We start from the raw sequence: 23,641 nt of genomic DNA, 5'->3' as shown, positions 1-23,641 counted from the left end.
TGCTCCACAAATAACCCAGAGATGCATTTTAAATAAAAGGACCCATTCTACTCATGTAAAAACTCCCTGATTCCCGGACTGTCCGCGGGCCGGATTTAGAAGGCGATTGGGCTGGATCCGGCCCCTGGGCCTTAGTTGGCCTACCCATGATTTAGTCCTACCCTATGCAATGCAGAAATATGCATCTGTCCCATACGGGGTTTGAACCTGCAACCTTGGTGTTATTAGTACCATGCTCTAACCAGCTGAGCTTTCTGGGTTTCTTACTCTCCCCAAACACTTCTGAAATGATCAAGGGCAGAGGAAATGCTTGTCACTTTCAAGGACTGCCAAACCACAGCGGTCTCCAAACTTTTTTGACTCCCACAAAACCACTTGAAAACTGCTGGTGGTCCTTGGCGGAGCACTGGGTGATTTCTCTGCCTGCTGCAGCAACCGTGCTGGATGCTGAACCGTTTTCAGCTGCATTTTTATTCCTTCTTTTTATTCCTAGGACCCTCGTACCTACGGGACCGCCTCTCCCGGTATGCCCCACAGAGGACCCTAAGGTCCATAAATAGCAACACCCTAGAGGTCCCAGGCCCTAAGGAGGTCAGATTAGCCTCAACCAGAGCCAGGGCCTTTTCAACGCTGGCCCCGGCCTGGTGGAACACTCTGTCTCATGAGACCAGGGCCCTGCGGGATCTGATTTCTGTGAGACCCTTTGGCTTGGAATCAACTTGATCCCCTCCCCCTTTCCTTTTTCCTTCTGAGATGGAACTCCTATTTGGGGACTTCCCTGGTTTTTTCTGGCCCACATAGGACCAGTCTGGATAGTTGGCCTTGATGAAGATTTGACGTTCTCATCCCCAAAAAGTTTTTGATTTGAGTTTCTACTGAAATGAGGCTGCATTTTAATGTCGTACTTTAATATTGTTTCTAAGTTGTATTTTAATCCATTGTTTTTATACCTGGTGTTAGCCGCCCGGAGCCCAGTCTGGGCTGGCCTGGGGAGGGCGGGGTATAAATAAAATTTATTATTATTCTTTTATTTTATTTTTTTATACGCATTGTGTTTTACTGTATTGCCATTTCAATTCACGGAATCGTAGAACTGTAGAGTTGACTTGAACCACCGGCCTTCTGATTGACAGCCACGTGCACTGAATGATTCTGCCACAGATTTCAAATTGCGATGCGATAAAATGCAAGAGAGGGTGCAAAAGGAGCTGTTACAGATGCAATTTTTAAAAAGACCTTGAGCCCCCCCCCCCCTCACTTCCTGTAGCTCTGGGGCAAAGAGCTCCCCACCCTTTCTCTTAAACCTTCAGCGAGCATTAGGGGTGTTGAGTCCATTTAATGTTGTGCTTAGGGCTTTCCAGGGCTGCAGTCAGACGGTTTTCCTTTCCAACAACGCAAAGTGGTTGTTTTGCCGCTTCCAATCAATGCAAAGATGCTTATGCTGGGAACCTAAAGCCTTTTGCTGCTGCAGAGGGAGACAACTGCTCTCAGCAAGGAGCTCGCCCGCAATTGCCTGCATCGTGGGATTATTCATTTATTCTTCAATATCCTTGCAATTTACGGGAAGGGCCAGGCGGCCTTGACCAGACAGGCTGCTACGGCGTAACCTCCAAATGCATCAAGAGAGGAGGTCTAGGATCCCTAGAGGGCCAGGAGTAAAGTGCCTCAATTCCTGCTGACTGCCTTCCAAATCTGTTCAGTACAAAACAGTACCGTGTAGAGAGTCTAATATCAAATCACCCACCGTTCTGGTTTCAGAAGGCTCGGAAAAGAAGGACTGCATCCCCCTCTAGTGGCACGATTGTGTAACTTGCCAGAGGTTTAAAATATCTAAATTCTGCCATTCATGGATTATTCATTACTATTAAATAAAATAAAATAAATTTTATTTATACCCTGCCCTCCCCGGCCAGAGCTGGGCTCAGGGCAGCTAACAACAGTAAAAATTACAGTAAAAACATAATAGGGAGGAGAAAAAACCAATTTAAAATACAGGTTAAAATGCAATTTAAAATGCAGCCTCATTTTAAAAGTATCAAAACCATAAGGGGAGGGAAACATACCACTATTATTATTATTATTATTATTATTATTATTATCTTCTGCATTTTTGCACTTAGCTAAATCTCAGAGCAACTTACTACATTAAAAACAGAACTAAGAAAGGTCATATTTTCAGATGTAGCAGCAGCAAGTAACAGAATCAAAAACATAATTTAAAGGAGCAAGCCCTACCCAGCCCACTTAAAGGATGAGCACCAAGGGCCACTGTTATAACTACCATAGAATCATAGAATTTGTAGAGTTGGAAGGGACCGCAAGGGTCATCTAAACCAACCCCCTGCTAGTTAAACCCTGGGATTAAGGGTCTCATGCTCTACAGACCGAGCTATTCAAGCTGCTCTTCTCAATTAAAAACTGAAAGCCTGGGGGAAATAAAGATGAGCCTAAAAACAAGAGATTCCAGGTGTGCTTCCTTGTTAAGAGTGTTTTAAAAACTGGGAGCCACCACTGATAAGGCCTCTTCTCGTGTCTGCACCCCACTTATAGATGGCATGCAATTTAGGGCCTCGGATGGTGAATTGGGTTGGTTTCTGTGGGGAGTGGCAGTCCTTGAGGGTGCTGAGCCACAGAAAACATTGAGCTGAGCACTTTGAATTGAACACGGAAACTAGATGGAGAATTTTTGGCTTTCTAGACGCACGTGTGTAGTCAGGGGGCAGCTGCCCCCCCCCCATCAAGCCAATAAATAAAAATACTTAACTAAAGTAGAACTAATCAGAATATTTGAAACTGAAACGCTCGCTGAGGTCATTTGGACGATGTTGCAAAAAGCTTTCAGCAAATCCAAGGAAACTTGCTTTAGTTTAGATTTTTTTAATAAAAGAAAACAAGATGGAAAAAGGCGTGTTCTTTGTAATTTTGCAAAATATACTTGATAACCGCATAAAAGGCACTCCCTGGTGTTCATGTTTTATTGAGCTTCCTAGTTTTCAAATAAGGTCTGTATAGTTAAAGCTATGGTTTTCCCAGTTGTGATGTATGGAAATGAGAGCTGGACCATAAAGAAGGCTGATCGCTGAAGAATTGGTGCTTTTGAATTATGGTGCTGGAGAAGACTCTTGAGAGTCCCATGGACTGCAAGAAGATCAAACCTATCCATTCTTAAGGAAATCAGCCCTGAGTGCTCACTGGAAGGACAGATCCTGAAGCTGAGGCTCCAATACTTTGGCCACCTCATGAGAAGAGAAGACTCCCTGGAAAAGACCCTGATGTTGGGAAAGATGGAGGGCACAAGGAGAAGGGGATGGCAGAGGATGAGATGGCTGGACAGTGTTCTCAAAGCTACCAGCATGAGTTTGACCAAACTGCGGGAGGCAGTGGAAGACAGGAGTGCCTGGCGTGCTCTGGTCCATGGGGTCACGAAGAGTCGGACACGACTAAACGACTAAACAACAACAAAGTTTTCAAATGGCTGAGGATTTTGATGGATTCTTTTTCTGAGCACTAACTGTTGCAGAGAAACGTTGTTCCAAATCTGCTAGAAAGAGCTAGACAGAGGATGATAGGTGCTTGCCCAGCTCCCCAACACCATTACATAAATCCTGACTACTTCCATGCCCAGACACTGCTGGACTCTTCTCTGGGCGAAACATACTCAGCTCCCACAACCATTCCTTATACATTTCGGCTTTTCAAGGCCCTCCATCATCTGGGCTGCATCATCTGGGCCCACGTTCCAGGCTGCCAGTGTGGTGTAGTGGTTAAGAGCGGTAGTCTCATAATCTGGGGAACCAGGTTTGATTCCCCGCTCCTCCACATGCAGCTGCTGGGTGACCTTGGGCTAGTCACACTTCTCTGAAGTCTCTCAGCCCCACTCACCTCACAGAGTGTTTGTTGTGGGGGAGGAAGGGAAAGGAGAATGTTAGCCACTTTGAGACTCCTTAAAGGGAGTGAAAGGCGGGATATCAAATCCAAACTCTTCTTATTATTATTATTCTGCCTGACCTCTCAGAAGCTGCAGGTGCCCCTGGAGATTAAGAACCCGCCTTCCATCAAACGCTCGCAATTGCAATCTTGCAACCCTCCCAACAGGAGAGCAAACAAACTGATACTTGCGAGGTTCTTTTTATTCCAAAAAACTGGCTTGCGCTAGAATTGAATGGATTAAGGATGCAGGACAAAAATAATTTCTACTCTACAGAGACAGATGGGTGCGGGGTTTCAAAATCTGTTCTCTTTGCACACAGAAGGGCGGTGTTGGGATCTGAAAAGCCCCGTGCAGAGAGTGTTGAATACTCACAGATAGCTAGGGGTTGCAATTCGATTCCATTTGCATTTATTTTATTTTATTTGAAATGATTTTTATTTGATTTTACAAGTGTAGTATGATAACCATTCCAAATACATATCCATAGTTAGAGATTTCTCATAATCTCCCGACTTCCCGACTTCCCTTCCACGGGTCCTATTGCCAGCCTCTTCTACTGCATATTATTTCATAATCCATATTTTAAATCTCTCCATGTTGTCCATAGTATCTGCTACATTACTGGTGTGATTGAAACGCTGCTACTGTTTTCATCTGCTTACAGCGGTCTCCTAGATAAATTATAAATTTTTCCCATTCTTTATTAAAAAATTTTGTCATCTTGGTTCCTGAGCTTTCCGGTCAATTTTGCCATTTCAGCACACTCCAACAGCTTGATTTGCCATTCCTCTCTGGTAGGGACTCCTATAGGGTTTTTTAATAGCGTTTTTTTATATCTGTGTAGATCCAGCCCTGGACTAATAACATCCTTGCGGCTGTTGTCGCTGATTCCGTTTGCATCTGTCAAACGCGGACTTTTCGAAACGATGTGCAAACTGTACAACCATCCTCTGAAATCTTCATGGATGGTGCTTACTTTTTCCCCTAAACTAAAATGTGTCCGCTGGTTTTCCTGCTAACATATTTGAAACCTGCTTTTGCAAACTGAGTTCAGTCTCTGGTTGCATCAGGTCATTCACAGCCCCATAGCTGTCAACCGTCCCTTAATTGACGGGACAGTCCCTTATCCCAGCGCCATGTCCCGCTGCTGTCCCTTATTGATGATGTCCCTTAAATTTCCTGGGTTTCAAAGGAAGCAGCTCCTCTCCCTCCCTCCTTGCCGGCCAGGGAGGAGGGAGGCTCCAACTGTGTTGCTTGGCTGTGTTGCTCACCCAATAAGGTGTCTAAGAATGACTGGGGGGTAGAGCTTGCATGCCTTGTGCTGATCAAATCGGCTGCATTCCCTGGGGACTCGCTTTTGCTCAGTGCTTCCCAGTGGAGAGGTGATGGTGGTTTTCCTTGCTGCATCCCCTTTGCCGTGTAGCTGCGCTGTGGGAACCACCGCTTGAGGCTTTGTTTGGCTGCTGGCTGGGCTTTCTGCCTTTGGCTCGGAGGGGCTCAGAAGTTGAACATACCTGTGCTTGGAAAATCCCTTATTTTGGCTGCTGATCCCTTATTTTCGAGGCTGCTGGTCCCTTATTTTCAAATCTGTAAGTTGACAGCTATGCACAGCCCTCACCCACAACTAGGGCAAATTAAGGGCCTCACCTCTGCCACTGATCTGCACCCGGTTCCAGCTGATGGAACTCATAGCACCAGCGAAACATCACAGCTTGCTTTGCTTCTAAGTAAACATGGTTCGGATTGCACCGCTCATTTGCATACCACACTATGAAAAAAAATTAAGGCTATAAATATCAAAAGCTGCCGGAGCGGAAAAATGTGAAATAATTACAGCTACCAAAGTCACAAATTTGTAATTTTGCCAACTATTTCCTCAGTCAATTCGTTTCGAAGGCCAGTCCCCCAAATCGCTACAGCAGAAAACAATTCCAGAGAACAAGCTGTCCTCCCCTTGTTCAAAAATTTGATCACTATACAATGCAAAAACTGCAATTAGAGAGGAGCAGACTCCAACCGGAAAGACAAAAAGGAAAACCCAAACCTTATTAAAACATTTGACTTCTTGCTGTCAAAAATGCTAACCCCCCTGCTGAGGCAGCCCAATAATTAAGACACAATGTAGCTCAGGGGTTTTAATCCATTGTTAAGTATTCCAGCAGGGGCTCACATACAAACCCAGGATGCAATCTGCAGTGCTTTTCAGCTTTTTATCATTATCAGCGAAGATGGAGGGAGAGACAGAGAAAGAAAGAGAGATTCCTTGTTATAAAGCAGTGCATTTAACCCAGCTCTGGAAGGATATCCAGAGAATTCAATAGCATTGCAGTGCTGACCCAGGTGAACTTGGGGCACAATCCACCGAGTGGTTCTGCTGCAGAAGCCACAAGTGCTACTGCTACAACTGCATCTTTTAGAATGATGCACACTGAAGACTTCTCTGGTCCAGAGGGCCTATCCAGACACAGGATTTGGTTACATCTGTTCTTAAATTTGTAAAGCTGTTTCACGGTTTCAGATCGTTTTTGAAATTTTCAAATTGTGCTTTTGTTGCTATTTTCAGTTGTGTTACAGAAGTGTTTGCTTCCCTGGGTTCCTCTTTGGCAGGAAAGGTGGGATGTAAATATTAATTTAAAAAATTAAAAAAATGTCCAGTAGCATCTTAGAGACCAACTAAGTTTGTTCTGGGTATAAGCTTTCGTGTGCATGCACACTTCTTGATACCCTTTTTGATATTTAATATTTTTATTTATTTATTTCGACTGCATCAGACCAACACGGCTACCTACCTGAATCATTAATTAATAAATCACTCAATTAATGGGGTGTCAGGGGAGGGGCAGTGCCTTTGGTGGGGAACACATCGTGCTCATTCTGAGGTATTTTGTCCATCCTGCACTCAGTTCTCACCTGTGGCTCCTAGAAGCTGTCAGCGTGCGACATTTCCCTGGGAAACGGCTTTGACTGGTCGACTAAGTCAGGTGAGGGGTCTCAATCATAGCTGCCAGCTTTTCCCTTTTTTTAAGGGAAATTCCCTTATTCTGAATAGGATTCCTCACAAGAAAAGGGAAAAGTTGACAGCTATGGTCTCTGTTAAGTTGTGGGTGAACATATCAGACGGCACAGCGATTCTTCAAACAGCTCTTGTTTATTCACAGGCCAGAACAGAATTGAACTGAAGGCCAACCTGCTTATATAGAGCTCCACTAAGAACGCAACAGTAACCATTTTCTGTAACTATCCAATCACTGAATGTCACTTTCGATCCCTTATTTGCATATGTGGACCTGAACTATCTACAGAATCCCCCTGCTGGCCCAGGGTGAGAACTTCAGTACATAATAGTCTCAGTCAGCTGATTGGTCTCAAACCCTCAGTGAGTAGCGACTTTCCCTGCATGCAAAGACAAACTCCGCTGAATTGAGTGAATGAGGCCAATGTTGGGCCCAATAGTCAAGAAGGTGTTTTCTGCATGGGCTGTAGAGGGAAGTGAGGGGCAGGTGGGGCTCATCCACCTGGGAAGGTAGTTCATCTAGGAGAACAAAAACTGATCCTAAACCTCAGCTGCCATGTGGGACAGGAGAAGAAAAGGCTCAGGAGTAAACCAGGAGTCAGCACACTTTTTCACTGTCCCTCAGACCTTGTTGGGGGCGGGACTACATTTTGAAAAAAAAATAAAAATAAAAATAAAAATACAGTCATACCTCGGGTTGAAGTTGCTTCAGGTGGAGTGCTTTCGGGTTGCACTCCGCAGCGACCCAGAAGTAACGGAACGCATTACTTCCGGGTTTCGCCGCTCACGCATGCGCAGGCAGTCAAAATGACGTTATGTGCATGCGCAGAAGCAGCGAATCGCGACCCGCGCATGTGCAGACGTGCGAACGCAGGTTGCGTTCGCTTCAGGACGCGAACGGGACTCCGGAACGGATCCCTTTCGTATCTAGAGGTACCACTGTAAATGAATTCCTATGCCCCACAAATAACCCAGAGATGCATTTTAAATAAAAGCACACATTCTACTCATGGAAAAACAAGCTGATTCCCGGACCGTCCGCGGGCCGGATTTAGAAGGCGATTGGGCCACATCCAGCCCTCGGGCCTTAGTTTTCCTACCCTACACCAGGCTTCCTCAGCCTCGGCCCTCCAGACGTTTTGAGACTACAATTCCCATCTTCCCTGACCACTGGTCCTGCTAGCTAGGGATCGTGGGAGTTGTAGGCCAAAAACATCTGGAGGGCTGAGGTTAAGGAAGCCTGCCCTACACAAATCCAGAGTGGAGTCTCTAAGGCGGTCGGCTGGCGCCTTGTACGCCTCCTTCCAGCAACTCCTGCAGCCAAACTGGTGCCAAACATCTAGTTCTGCTTTCCTTTGGACCACATGAAGGGAGGTGATCACCCTCGGAGGAACGCTCCATTTGTCTCATGAGGCAGACAGATGCCAACAAAAATATGTCAGGAACAGGGCTGCAGGACTGAAATCCTAATTATGCATGCTTGAAAGTCCCTCCTGTGGCAACAGAACAGAACTTACTTACAGATCAGCATGGCACGGGCTGGGTCGTAAAACAATCTCAAGCTTGATTCATGCAGCTCTCTGACTACACTTGAGATAATGCTCCATTAGGCAGCTTTGAGAATGGTGAGAACATTCAATAATTCAAGTCCTGGCCTAATTTGCCCACAGCTCTGATAAAAGCTGTGCATATCCGGTGCCTTTTGGGGTTTTACCATATGTGCATTCATCTTTCCTTAGGGACCTGCGCTAGCCAGTCTGAAGCAAAAATAAATAAATAAAAAGGCAAGAGAGGTTTTCAAAGCGCCACAGAGCAAAGGATGAGAAAGCAGAAACATTCCACAGGTACAGAGACACTTGGCATTCTCTTTCCTAACCCAAACTGGATTATACTTCCTGTGCCCCCCTAATTTCTAGCCACCAACATCGACATTTTTGATGCCAAGTTCTTTTTATCTGTGAGGCAACAAAAATGACATCAGAACTGCCTGATCTTGTACAGCATCCTCTTGCGTGTCGAAGTCCCCAGGCCACCCCTCAAATAACTCACAGCATACACATAAATTTTGTTTAAGGTTTTTGGCATAATTTTGGCCACAACTTTATTGAAATACATAAATGTGAGTGGTTGTTTAGGCATTGGTTAAGACTATCTGTCCCCCCGCCTGGGGACCGAACTGACTTCCAGGCACCACCGAAAGCCAGTAAAGGAAAACAATATTGGGGAGAAATGGAGCTGAGGCACACGCCCTCACTTATCCCCGCATGCTCCCCAGGGCTTGCCAGCCCTAGCCCCATTCCAGGGATTCAGACGAAAAGATGGCAAGCCCCTGGATTCCTTTAATGGAATTCCCTCTCCGCAGCAACCTTGGAGGGGCAGGCCCAGCCAATCCTTACCCCTCCTCCAACCAATTGATAACCAATGCCTAACCGCAACCTTATAAGTTGTGATGATTTGCTACGCAGTAGGCAAAAACCAAATGGCACCAGCTAATCAGCCAGATGGACAAAATTCCTACCAGGCCCCTGTCCCAATGGCAGACGACCTGATGACAGGCATAGCAAGGTCAACGCAAAACCCATAAAATTAGGGTGGGTGATCCATTGCACACAGCGAAAGAGAAAGCTCCAAGCTGCGTTCACGAGATTTAAAACATCTGATCCCTCCCACCATATTGCAACATAGGATTTACCCCAGTGAAATATACTCAGAGTCGAGAGTGGATTTCATGCTCTTTATTCAGCTCATAGTGGTGAGGAGGAATGGAAGTTCCCTCAGAATGTCTGCTTTATATACATTATTTACACAATGGGCTGCACGTGATTGGCTAATTCTGGAATTCTCCTGTAGGCCAATCAGGTTGTGGATTCACTTCCACCAGGAGCTGGATTGGGTGGCTCCTGCAGACCAATCATACTGCTGCATTGTTTTAGGACCAATCAGACTGCTGCATTCTGAATCCTATTGTTCTAGGACCAATCAGACTGCTGCATTTTGGATCCTATTGTTCTAGGACCAATCAGACTGCTGCCTTTTAGATCCTATTCAACTCAGTACATAACACCCAGCAACCCAGCCATCCAATCGTTGCCACATGCTTCCTTAGTAATCCTGCCTGGCAACAGAAGGGTGGCCTGGTGGACCCCACCGCAACACGCACTCTCCATGAGGGAGAACACGCTTTCTCACAGTGGCCAGCCACACTGGAAATCCCTCAACTGGGAGCCAGGCGCAAGAGCCCTCTCTCCTCCAGAAGTTTCCAGCAACTGGTGTTCAGAAGCATTTTCTGCCTCCAATAGTGGGGGCAGATAGAATGTAGCCCTAATTTGTTCAAAATGGTCGGTCAGCCAAGAACAAAACCTTGGCTTCATGTCCCGGTTTGTTCGGCAGAAACAAACCATGAACGCTGGTTCGCCCGGCATGAAAAGCCAGGGTTTGTTACCACCAGCTTGAGGAACGGAGAAGTGAAATAGGAACCATTCGACAGCATGCTACCCACACACAGTAAACCATGTGTCAGATGGCTGTTGCGGTTGCTCAAGAGTAACCAGGCAGGACTCCAACCTGTCTTTTACAGGCTTTATTTTGGTGCAAACTATTTGCAGTGCAGGGGACGCGGGTGGCGCTGTGGGTTAAACCACAGAGCCTAGGACTTGCCGATCAGAAGATCAGAAGGTCGGCGCTACGTTGCTCGGTCCCTGCTCCTGCCAACCTAGCAGCTCGAAAGCACGTCAAAGTGCAAGTAGATAAATAGGTACCGCTCCGGCGGGAAGGTAAACGGTGTTTCCGTGCGCTGCTTTGGTTCGCCAGAAGCGGCTTAGTCATGCTGGCCACATGACCCGGAAGCTGTACACCGGCTCCCTCGGCCAATAAAGCGAGATGAGCGCCGCAACCCCAGAGTCGGTCACGACTGGACCTAATGGTCAGGGGTCCCTTTACCTTTACTATTTACAGTGCAGAGCGTCAAAAGTTCATGTCTGGCTCATTCGCTAGCAGAATCCGGGAGTGGTCTTTTTTTGTACCACCCCCAGCAGAAAAGTTTCGTTACCCCCAACCGTCTCCGCCCCTCTCTGCGCCTCAGACTACTGCGTAGGATGGGCGATGGCAAGGGTGTGCCTCCCTCCCCTCCGGCTTGCTCAGGAGCGGTATTAAGGCTCTCACTAGCATCCTCTGCCCTTTGCACCTCTTCTCCACTGGAGGTGGGGCTTTCCTCCTCCCCGGAAGAGGAACTGCTTCGCAAGATTTTCGGAGGCTCCCTGTAACACAACTGCCCTTCTATTTCTCGCCTCTGAGACGATGGCAGTTCCCTGACACCATGGTTGACATTTGCCCACCCAGTGCCTTCCAGATGTTTTGGGCAACATAGGAGTTGTCGGTGGGCAAAATCTGGCTTACGGTGACATGCAAACATAGCCAATGTCAGCAGAACACCGCTGTAGCATTCTAAAGAAATAATATGACACCTTTGTTATAAAGCCAGCGCCATTTGTTCAGTCCTTAAAAAAACAAAAAAACCTTCTGCTTATATGAAATCCCCAGCATTTGCAGGGTCCATGCAACCTTTTTCCAAAACTCAAAATTTACTCATTTTGCCTCCTCCCAACTGCATGCACACCTTTGAACAAGTTTCTAAAACAGCGTTTCTCAAATCTGGGTCCCTGGCTGATGTTAGCCTACAACACCCATCATCCACGTCCACTGGTTCTGCCAGCTAAGGATGATGGGAGTTGTAGTCCAACAACGTCTGGGGACCTGAGTTTGAGAAACCCTGCTCTAAAGGATCACATCTGAATGTGGTGGATGGATGTTGTGGGTCAAACGGGAGAGCCCGCCCACTCCCCACCCCAATATCTGCATGCCAGACTCTTCCAGTCCTGTCTGCATATTGGGCAATATTTCTCCTAGGCCCGTCTCTGCGATGTCGCAAATTCAGATCATGCCACCTGAAATATTGTACTCAAAAAACCTGTGGCAGCTACAGTGTGTCACAGCATGCAGAGGGCTGCAGAAGATGAAAACAAGACATAATTGCACAGCCTGCCATCTTCATAAGCAGAATGTTTCTCATTCATGCAACATTTGGATGATACACCAGAAGGACCTAAATTGGCAACAGAAGCTGTCTCTTGCATATTTGCATATATATTCATCCAAGGCCCTGAAAGCAGAACAATTCCTGTAACTAAGCAACCACAGCCTGAGCCAAAATAGAGGAACAAAGCCATTTCAATATTTTAATTTCAGCAGAAGAAAATATCCCTCACTATTTCCCTGGATAGCCCCACAAACCATCTCTCTGAGGTTCCACATTGTGGGGGGATTTTACCCTAAAAGTGGCTTCCCCTATCCCGTCACAACTCAGCCTTACGATCAGCGCTCTTTAATCTTGGGTCTCCGGAGATTTGTCAGACTACAACACCCATCATCCCCGACGACTGGCTAAGCTGACTCAGGAAGATGGGAGTTGTAGTCCGACAACACCCAAGCCCCCAAACCCATTTGTAGCACGTGAAACCCAATGAAAACCAACAACCAGTAATGTGGGATTTTAAGCACATATCAAGAGATTTCCATTCAAATCTCTGCTGAAAGATACAATTAAGTAGGTGGCTTTTGGGCAAGTCACTTCCCGTCCACGTCCCTCCACCTCAATTCATCATTTCTAAGATGGAGCGATAGTGTTATAGGATCTCTATAGTCACAACAGGGGCTATAACTCTCCATCACTTTGACTTCATCCCCGAAGACACATTCTTCCATTGTCTCCCGAGATGGACAGATGCCAACCAGGGTGGGTGGGCAGTGAGTCTGGATATTATAAGCGGAATCTCCCCAAAGCTCGTGCTTTTATCTGCAAAATGGGATTATACAGAAAACCCTGCTAAAGAGCTCAAAGCAGACTCTTTGTTAAGTTACACCTCTAGCTAAATTTACGCCAGAAGAATACGGGTTGACTGGTTGCCCCAGAAAACAACTAGCCAAAGATCTTTCCGGACGTGGCTAAAGGGGACAGGCTTCTCCATCCCCACCTCCCAGATGGATTGGGAGTATAAATGGTTGTTGTTGTTTAGTCGTTTAGTCGTGTTGACTTGCTCTTTACGCTGAATGTGATTTTCTGGCTTTTGTGGGAACCCAATAGGAGAGCGGGACGCAGGTGGCACTGTGGGTTAAACTACAGAGTCTAGGACTTGCCGATCAGAAGGTCAGCGGTTCGAATCCCCGCGACGGGCTGAGCTCCCATTGCTTGGTCCCTGCTCCTGCCAACCTAGCAGTTCGAAAGCACGTCTAAGTGCAAGTAGATAAATAGGTACCACTCCAGCGGGAAGGTAAACGGCGTTTCCGTGCTCTGGTTCGCCAGAAGCGGCTTAGTCATGCTGGCCACATGACCTGGAAGCTGTACGCCGGCTCCCTCAGCCAGTAAAGCGAGATGAGCGCCACAACCCCAGAGTCGGCCACGACTGGACCTAATGGTCAGGGGTCCCTTTACCTTTACCTTTAATGGGAGAGCAAAATGTTGTCTCCTCTACGCCTCATGACGTCTCCTGATGGGTCAGACCTTTGTTTTTTGTTTTTTAAATATTTTTTATTAACACTTCCAACAAAACAACATTTCACAACATATCATATTCATCATTCCTCCCCCTTTTCCCATCCCCCCATCCAACCCTCCCTCCCCACCCCAGAGTCTTCCCTCAGCTTCTCTCTCTGATTTCTCAGCACATGTTATTCTCTGCGTGTTATAAACTTGTACATATCTATCTATCATGTTATCAACCAATAAATTTGTGTATGTTTATTCAAACCCTGCCAAGGTGTCCAATTCATTTTGTTGTCTTTTTAGATAATTTGTAAAAAGCTCCCATTCTTCCTCAAAGTCACAGTTCTCCTCGTCTCGCAGTTTGTATGTCAGTTTAGCCAGTTCTGCATAAGTCATCAATTTTTCTTGCCACTGTTCTTTCGTTGGGATTTCCTCATTCTTCCATCCTTGTGCTATCAAGACTCTTGCCACTGTTGTAGCATACATAAATAAGTTCTTTATTTTTCTTGGCAGGTCTTTTCCCTAGAATCCCTAACAGAAATGCTTCTGGGTTTTTTTTTACAAATGTCATTTCAAACATTTTTTTCAGTTCATTGTATATCATTTCCCAAAAATTTTTAACTTCTCTACGCTCCCACCTGGGTCAGACCTTTGTTGACAACACAGCCCTTCTTTTCAGGTACAAATAGGAAGTAAACTCGCAATCTTCAGACTTGTAACATGAAAGCCCTAAAGAAAGGAGAATTTTGAGAGGTGCTGCTTCTCACAGCATCGTCCTCAGCGGTGGGAGAATCAGTTTCTTGCAGCCTTGTGTTTTCTGGATGTTTTCTACTATCCCAGCCACATGAAGAGGCTGACAGCAATTGACACTTCCGAGAATAAAGTTTTACGGCCTGTGCGTTGACTGGGGCTGATGGGAGTTGTGCCCTCCAGATATCTCGGACTACCACGCTGAGAAAGGCTGCTCTAAATCACATCTACTATTTTACGGCTATCGCAAAACAGAGAGAGACAGACTTAACCCACAAACTACGCACCAATAGTACAGAGCAAAGGTTGCTTTAAAGTCACCATTCAGCAGACTTGCGTCCATTAAAAGTTGCCAAACATGATGGCAAGAAAAGTTGATGAACTAGGCAGAGTTAGCAAAGTTAATGGACAAACCGTGTGAAAAGGACAACAGTGACTTTGAAAAAGAATGGGAACCCTTTACAATATATTTGCAGAAACAACAGAAAGAAATGGTCTCGCTGGCAGGATTTAAATAAACATTTACAATTTTATTTACAGAGAACAGGAAGTACAACAATGTGATAACGTTGTTGTTTAGTCGTTTAGTCGTGTCCGACTCTTCGTGACCACATGGGCCCGGGGCACGCCAGGCACTCCTGTCTTCCACTGCCTCCCGCAGTTTGGTCAGACTCATATTTGTGGCTTCGAGAACACTGTCCAACCATCTCATCCTCTGTCGTCCCCTTCTCCTTGTGCCCTCCATCTTTCCCAACTTCAGTTTGATCTTCTTGCAGTCCATGGGACTCTCAAGAGTCTCCTCCAGCACCATAATTCAAAAGCATCGATTCTTTGGCGATCAGCCTTCTTTATGGTCCAGCTCTCGCTTCCATATATCACTACTGGGAAAACCATAGCTTTAACTATACGTAGTAACATAGTAATGTATATAAGCAGCAGAATGTATCATTGGATGTAACAAACCAGAAATGGTAGTTGAGAGAAGTCAATGGGGGGGAGTGGATTGGGAAATGTATGTTTAGCAATGATATTGGATATTTGTTTTGAGAAAAGAAAATCAATAAAAAATAATTTTTTAAAAAGTTGGCAAACATGCAATTATATATATTAGAAAATTGCAGAGTTGAAAGGGATTCCAATGGCCATCCAGCCTCACAAGGGAGACTGTTTCACTGTTGAACTGCTCTTACCACCAGAAAAGTATTCCTGATGTTCAGTCAGAATCTACTTTCTAGTAACTTAAACAGTTCAGGGCCGCAATACCTCAAGGACCGCCTCTTTCTATATGAACCTACCCTGAGATCATCTTCTGAGGCCTTTCTTCGTGTACCTCCTCCACGAGAGATCTAGAGGGTGGAAACACGAGAACGGGGCCTTCTCTGCAGTGGCTCCCCATTTGAGGAATGCTCTCCCCAGGGAGACTCGCCTGGCACCTTCATTATACACTTTTCGGCACTAGGCAAAAACATTCCTCTTTAACCAAGCCTTTGGCTGATTGACCTCCAATGCCCTTTTAAAATGTGTTGGGAGGTGTTGTTTTTGTTTTGACTTTGATAATGTATTTTGTGATTTTATATTGTAATTTTATCCCATGAACCACCCTGAGACCTGCGGGTATAGGGTGGTATTAAAATGTAATTAATTAGTTAATAATAATGATAATAATAATATGTATTTATTTATTTATTTATTTATTTATACCCCGCCCATCTGGCTGGGTTTCCCCAACCACACTGGGCAGCTCCCAACAGAACATTAAAAACATGATAAACTATCAAACATTAAAAACTTCCCTAAACAAGGCTGCCTTCAGCATTTATACGTGTGTGTGTGTGTGTGTGTGTGTGTGTGTGTTACACACTTATGCAAACCTGTACATTTAGCAGGCCAGTTCATTCCAGGCTTTACAAGGCCAACTTACATTAACCAACATCAAAGCCAGAATTCCCAGTGCGGATGGCTTTCAAAGAGGATTGGATGAATTCAGTCCAACCAGGGATGACCATGTTCTATCTTGTGGGTAGGCAAACTAAGGCCCGGGGGCCGGATCCAGCCCAACCACCTTCTCAATCTGGCCCACGAACGGTCCAGGAATCAGCATGTTTTTACAGGAGTAGAATATGTCCTTTTATTTAAAATGCATCTCTGGGTTATTTGTGGGGCCTGCCTGGTGTTTTTACATGAGTAGAATGTGTCCTTTTATTTAAAATGCATCTCTGGTTTTATTTGTGGGGCATAGGAATTCGTTCATATTTTTTCCCCCAAAATTTAGTCCGGCCCCCCACAAGGTCTGAGGTACAGTGGACCGGCCCCCAGCTGTTCCATCTTCACTGCCAGAGGTCATATGCCTCCTAGTGGCAGTTGCTGGGAATCACAGGGGGGCAGAAAGCTCTTGTACTCGGGTCCAGCTTGTGTGCTCCCCATGGAGGCATCTAGTCAGCCGCTGTGAGAACAGGATGCTGGACCAGACGCTCCTTGCCTGATCCAGCACAAGATCTTCCTATGTTCTTATGACTTTACACAGGCCTATGGCTTCGCACTGAACCCAGAATTGTCAGGAGGGGGGGGGGAGGGATGCTTGTGGATCCTGGAATGATTTTCCAGACTGGGCCATAACATTCTGGAAACGGTTTGTGTTAGAAATTGTATTCAGAGGCAGGCAGACATTTCTGTGTTTTGATGGATGGGTCCTCGCATCTAAGTCGCATCTAAGTCAGTTTAGAAACGAGACAGACTGCTATTACAGAAAGCACACAGCACAATTTAAATTGCAACCCATGGGATGGCCTTGACATCAGGAATGAAAACAATATTAGAACATAAAAAGCTGATCCAAAAATTATTAGCTGCAGCAAAATTATTAGCTGCAACTAGCTGTAGCACCAAAAACGATAAGGTCAGGACCCCCTAAAGGTAAAGGGGCCCCTGACTGTTAAGTCCAGTTGCGGACAACTCTGGGGTTGCGGCGCTCATCTTGCTTTATTGGCTGAGGGAGCCGGCATACAGCTTCCAGGTCATGTGGCCAGCATGCCAAAGCCGCTTCTGGCGAACCAGAGCAGCGCACGGAAACACTGTTTACCTTCCTGCCAGAGCGGTACCTACCGGTATTTATCTACTTGCACTTTGACGTGCTTTCGAACTGCTAGGTTGGCAGGAGCAGGGACCGAGCAACTGGAGCTCACCCCGTTGCGGGGATTTGAACCACTGACCTTCTGATTGGCAAGCCCTAGGCTCTGTGGTTTAGACCACAGCGCCACCTGTGTCCCTCAGGACCCCCTACTGCACTTAAATACACTCAGCATGGGAGGCAATGATTGTGAATTTAAAATTTCCAAAATATTCAGACAGAGGCTGGATTAGGAGTAATACGAGACCACAGCCTGTTTACCTTAACTCTGGCTTGTTTGCTATACAAACCCAACCGAGCTCCCTAAACGATGGTCAGTTTGCAGCTGGCAGACCATAATCTGAAAGCACAAGTGAATCTTGGCTTGCAATAACTGCTGTATGTTACAAATCTGAACACCCAATTCTGGCTTAATTCGAGTGTTCTGTGCCACACTGCCCCCTTGGCTTGCCTGGCTACCAGGATGCAAGGGCTCAAAAAACAGTGAAATGGCTTGTGTTGCCAAGAGAATTTTGCCAGGGCTTTTGCAGAACTCTCTGCCCCACCCACTTCCACAACCCCCCACCCCACTCTCCAGTGGCAACAGGGGCCTTTCCCCATATCTAAAGGATAGTAAAAACTCTCCACAAGCTGTAGCAAGGGTTCAGATGTGTGCATTGACTCAGCCAAAGGAGGGCAATTCTCCTGCTCATAAGCCACAGCTCATTGGTTGTCTTGGACTGGCTGGATGCAGAGGGGGTGGGGGGAGGCACCAGCTGGGGAACCCCCAGGGGAAGAAGGCTCAGAACCCGGGGGTTGGTGATGGGGTGATGGTGAGTGGTCAGAGGGGGAAGACTGGAAGGAGGAGCTGAAGAGGCAACAGGGCTTAGTGAGCAGGAAGAGGCTGAGGCAGAGAGCAGTCCAGAATCAGAGGCAGAAGTGGAAGCAGGAGAGGGGGAAGGCCAAGAGGCAGAGATGAGTCAGGCTGCTGAAGAGGGCAGGTTGCCTCCCGCTCCTGCTATAGCAAGCTCCCCTCTCCCCCAGTCTCCCAGGACCAGGAGAGACATGATGAAGGAGCAAAGGCAGGCACACTGGTGCAGTCTCAGATTGCTTGGGAAGGACCCCCGATGGGAGGAGCCTTAGGCAGCTGCCCATAGCTGTCAACGTTTCCCTTTTTTAAAGGGAAATTCCCTTATTCCGAATAGGATTCCTCGCAAGAAAAGGGGAAAGTTGACAGCTATGCAGCTGCCGCGCAGGGGCAAGACCTACCAAAGAAGCACTGTTGTGCTCATTAGGCCTGGCACTCCTGAGCTGATCTTGTTTCTTCTAATAAAGAGTTAACTTCACTAACTCCATGTGATTTATGGCTGGCTCGCTCCTGACAGTGGTGGAGCATTTGCCTTGCATGCTGAGGGTCACGGGTTCAATTCTCGCCCATCTCTGGGCGTGGCTGGGGAGCACCATGCCTGAAACCCTAGAGAACATCTCCCTGGAGGTATACAAGTTGAAAGCGAAATGAAATGAAATGAATGCGGTCATGTTAACTAGGATCTGACTGTGGCCACTTCTGCTTTCATAGAAACAAAAAATGGATTAAGAGTCGGTGGCAAATTTTCATATCTAATGAAGCAAATCAGATCAGGGTCTGTTCAGTGCCTGCATGAGAAGCCTATGTGTGGTGGAATAATAATAATAATAATAATAATAATAATAATTATTATTATTATTATTATTATTATTATTTATTTATACCCCGCCCATCTGGCTGGGTTTCCCCAGCCACTCGGGACGGCTTCCAACTGAATATTAAAAACAATACAGCATCAGACATTAAAAACATCCCTAAACAGGGCAGCCTTCAGTTGTCTTCTAAAAGTAAAATAGTTGTTTATTGCCATGACATCTGCTGGGAGGGCGTTCCACAGGGCAGGCGCCACTTCTGAGAAGGCCCTCTGCCTGGTTCCATGTAAATGGTCTATAAATGTCCTATAAATGCCATAAACAAAAACACAAAGTCAACTTGTCTTGGGTGACCCAACTTCGTTAGATAAATAGAAGCACAAAACTGTAGATTTGGGAGGGATTCCAAGGATCATCTAGTTCAACCAGCTACAATGCAGGAAATAATACACTCACAGATTTGTAGAGTTGGAAGAGGCCATGAGGGTCGTCTAGTCCAACCCTGTGCAATGAAATAATCTTTTGCCCAACATGGGGCTTGAACCCACAACCGTGAGATTAAGAGTCAGGTGCTCTACCGACTGAGCTATCTATGGTGACAGCTAGACAGATGATCACCCGGCCTCTGTTTCAAAAAAAACCTCCAGTGAAGGCGAGTCCACCTTCTGATGCAGGTTCCACTGTCAAACAGCACCTCCTCTCAGAAAGTTCTTCCTAATGTTTAGTTGCAATCGTATTTCTTGCAACTTGAAGCTATTGGTTCAGGTCCTACAAACTTGCTCCATCTTCCATGTGACGGCCCTTCAGATATTTGAAGAAGGCTAGCCTATCTCCTCTCAGTCTCCTCTAGGCTAAAGACACCCAGCTCCCTCAACCGTTCCTCATGAGGCTTGGTTTCCAGACCCTTGATCATCTTGGCCACCCTCCTCTGCACACCTTCCAGCTTGTCAACATCCTTCTTAAACTGTGGAGCCCAGAACTGGACACAGTATTACAGGTATGGTCTGAGCAAGGCATAATAGGGTGGTACTATGACATCCCTATACGAACACGAAACTGACCGACACAAACAAAGTAACAAATGCAATTCTTCCACCACCACAAAAAAGGACACACATATGCACACACATCCAATGCTAACAAAGGGACTTCTATCCCATCTTAGTGGCTGTGGCCACACACAGCCAGCTGTGCAGCTATTTTGGACGACAAGAAGTTGGGGTTTTAAGCAAAGCTGTTGCACTGTGGCCAGCTCCTGTTCAGGGTCCAAGCTGGCCGGCCAGCCAGCCAGCCATGATGTCCCAATTCCAGGAGATTCCATTTGCCTCTTCCAGTTTTCCTTTTTCTCCCCCCCAACAACCAACCAACATACTCTGTCCCCACTGGGGTTTTGTAGAGGGCTTCTCTATTACATTCTCTTTCTGCGCCCCTTAAAGATGTGATGCAACTCTCAAAATCTCGGGGACCCCCTGATCAGGTCAATGCCTCCCTCTTGGTCATAACTGGTGGCCTCTTAGCTACGCAAGGCTCCAATACATAAAGTACTTTGTGTGCGTCCTTAAAATATATGAATACCCAATACAAGATGCACAAAACCCTCCGGGCGGCGGGGGGGGGGGCACTGCCTCGCCCCAGTTCCTTGCAGTCACACCCCCAGCCCATGGCCCCATAGACACACGGCATATGTTATACCAGAGCCCCACACAGCAACATAGGGGATAAGGATTTGCAATGTGTGGGGGGGGGACGTTGCCTAAAGCCTCTGGATTCAGCTGCAGCCCCCAGCCCGGGCCGAGAGCTCCTCGAGGAAGGCTCCCGATGCAGCAAGGGCATCAGCCCCGCTCGGCTGACTGCAGAGAGGCGCAGGCAACGGGGGAGAGGGCAAGAGGCGAGAGCGATGGCTCAGGTGGGCCTCGCAGCGAAGCCAGCAGGAGAGGATGGGGAAGGAGGAGGAAGCGCGCGAGGCTCGCGCATCTCGCAAGGAAACTGGAGGAGGGGGAGATCACAGAGAGACCCGCACGTCTAGCAAGGGAGCAGGGATCCCGCGTCCAAGCCTGCAAAAACAAGAGCCCCCCCCCCGTTTTGCAGGGACCCCCCAGGAGCGCACTTACTGTCGGTCGCCATCCTTGCAGCTGCCAGCAAGAGATGCTCGCTTTGGCAAGCGGGCGGCGGCCCCTCCTGGGCCTGGCGGTCTTCCACCTTGCAGCGGCTGCCTGGCTGTCCGTCGGGCCGGAGGGCGGAGAGGCAGCCGCTTCCTTCGGCCGGTACCTGCATGCAGCGCGCGTCCCAGGCGAGGAAGGAAGGGCGCACGGGCGCCTTTACGCACGCGCCGCGCAGCCCCGGGGTGGGGGCGCCTCGCGACGAACGGCCAGAGGCTTCGGGGGAACGGGGGCTGCTGCCTTAGACCCAGGAGTCTCCCTACGCGAGAGCGCCTCTGAGGGCGTGCAGAGTGCGCCGCCGCTAAGGCACAAAGGCGCACGCCTTGGGCAGGGATGGCCAATTTGGACGGCTTGGGGCTACTACCAGTCACGATGGCTATGGTGCTGCGCCTCTGCAGCTGGAGGCAGTGATGATTTTGGGTACCAGTTGTTGGAAACCAGGCGAGTGGCTCTTGGACTCATGGTCTGTATCCCTGGTTTCTTGTTGCGGCAGCTGGTTGGCCACTGTGACCCAGAAGGTTCTTCTCATGTTCTTTTGGACCCGGTCTAAATAGTTTGAATAGGATTTGGAATTAAACGTGCAGTTAATTCATAGAACTGCAGAGATGGAAGGGACCGCTAGGATAATCTAGTGCGGTGTTCCAAACTTGGGTCTCCAGCTGTTTTCGGACTACAACTCCCACCATCCCTAGCTAGCAGGACCAGTAGTCGGGGATGATGGGAACTGTAGTCCAAAAACGGCTGGTGACCCAAGTTTAGGAACCGCTGAATTCTAGTCCAACGCCCTACAATGCAGAAATATTCTGCCCAACATGGGGCCCTGGGTGTAGCCAAGGGGGCACCTGCCCCCCATCAAGTAAATATACTTAACAGAGGTTCTGCCCCGCCCTGCCCCCCCCCCCCGCAAATGAAGCCTGCCCTCCCACAGAATGGGGGGCAGAACAGTTATCTGTGATGCAATTGGTCAGTTTTTATTTGCTAAATTTAGTGAGGGGAGCAGCTGCACCCCCAGCTACCTCCATGCATGAAGCTTGCTTGAACCCTTGAGATTGAGAGTCTCATGCTCTACCTACGGGATGGATTTCATATAGCTACCTACGGAGCTATATTGTTAGCTTTGGATTTCATTGTGTTGCCACTTTCCTCAGTGAAACCACTACCATGAGCAATGCTTTGTATGAGGCGGGGGGCTCTGAAGATGAGCTTATGAAACCAAGGAGGCAGGGGCCCAAAGACTTTTGGGATCTAGACCACCTGTCTCTTTGCAAACTGTTCGCCCAACTTTCAGAAAACAAGCAAGAGAAGTGATTGACCTGTTTCCTCTGAGGGTGAAAAAAAGAAGTCAAAACTAAAAAGTAGGGAAGATCTTGTGGCCTGGGAGTGTGGTGAGTGAAGAATCCCCTTCCCCAGAGTCTGCCAACTGGCACAAGGACTGATGCTCAGCGGCTATTTGAATCACTGAGCTTGTTCTGAATTGCATTAATTGTTGGAGGAATTTGTTTGCCTTGTGCCTTATTTATACACCGTTGTGTTTTAAAGACCTACACTCGCTCCCGGTACATTTCCAAGCACAATTCAAAGTGTTGGTGCTGACCTTTAAAGTCCTAAATGGCCTTGGCCCTGTATACCCAAAGGAGCATCTCCACCTCCATTGTTCAGCCTAGACACAAAGGTCCAAGGGTTTACTGGCGGTTCCCTCACTGCAGAAAAGTGAGGCTACACGGAACTGGCAGAGGGCCTTCTTGGCAGTGGCACCTATTCTCCCTCCCATCAGATGTCAAGGAAATAAACTCCATAATTTTTCATAGACATCTGAAGGCAACCCTGTTTTAGGATGTTTTTAATGTTTGATGTTGTTTTTCCTGTACTTTTGTTGGAAGCTGCCCGGACGACAACCCAGTTAGATGGATGGGATATAAGAAATAAGAAGTTGTTGTTGTTGTTGTTTGTTCATTTTTAATGTTATCATTATCACTGCAAGGCACTTTGAGCTGGGAAAGCAGAATACAAATATTAAATTGAACCAACCCAAAGCAAAAATCACTCATGCCATCCAGGAAGAAAGAAAAACACAGCAGTACAAAGGAAGCAGGTTTCTGATCAAATTTTTAACATTGGTTTCAGAAGCACTTGGGCATGTATCTAGTAGTCCATATTAACAATTCAGTTTCCTTAACTTGCTTCATCGAAATGTCTGAAACACAGGCGTTCAAACAGACAATAAAAGGGTGGCTTGCAGACTGTCAATGTCTTGCAGGAGGTATTCAAATGCATACTGAACTTTAGGGGTTTTTTTTTGCAAATAAAGGGCTCTGTCACTCCAGAACAACAAATTCACTTTTTTAAAGAACTGACTTTTTGCTGTTTGGAAAGTGACTGAGAAATGTTTTGAGAAGCGTGGGATGAACAAAGGACTAGTGGAAAGAGATGTAAACACCTTGCAAGCAAATCAGGATAAATGCTC

The 23,641-nt window shown here is 47.0% G+C and overlaps 1 protein-coding gene across 2 annotated transcripts in view; it reads right to left on the bottom strand.

The window, feature by feature from the left end:
* The window catches only part of SYT16 (synaptotagmin 16), a 119,828-nt gene extending 98,478 nt beyond the window's left edge, over positions 1 to 21,350 (bottom strand). The window contains exon 1 of one of the 2 annotated variants that reach the window (XM_079996194.1): positions 21,130 to 21,350. In XM_079996194.1, coding sequence (XP_079852320.1) covers positions 21,130 to 21,292 — 163 coding nt within the window. In that variant the 5' untranslated portion in view covers positions 21,293 to 21,350. The remainder of the gene's footprint in view (positions 1 to 21,129) is intronic. The other variant, XM_079996195.1, reaches the window with a different exon arrangement.
* Between the last annotated feature and the right edge of the window lie 2,291 nt (positions 21,351 to 23,641).

The sequence above is a fragment of the Podarcis cretensis genome (assembly GCF_951804945.1).
Source record: "Podarcis cretensis genome assembly, chromosome: 1".
NCBI lineage: Eukaryota > Metazoa > Chordata > Lepidosauria > Squamata > Lacertidae > Podarcis > Podarcis cretensis.
This window is presented reverse-complemented; position numbering and strand designations above follow the sequence as displayed.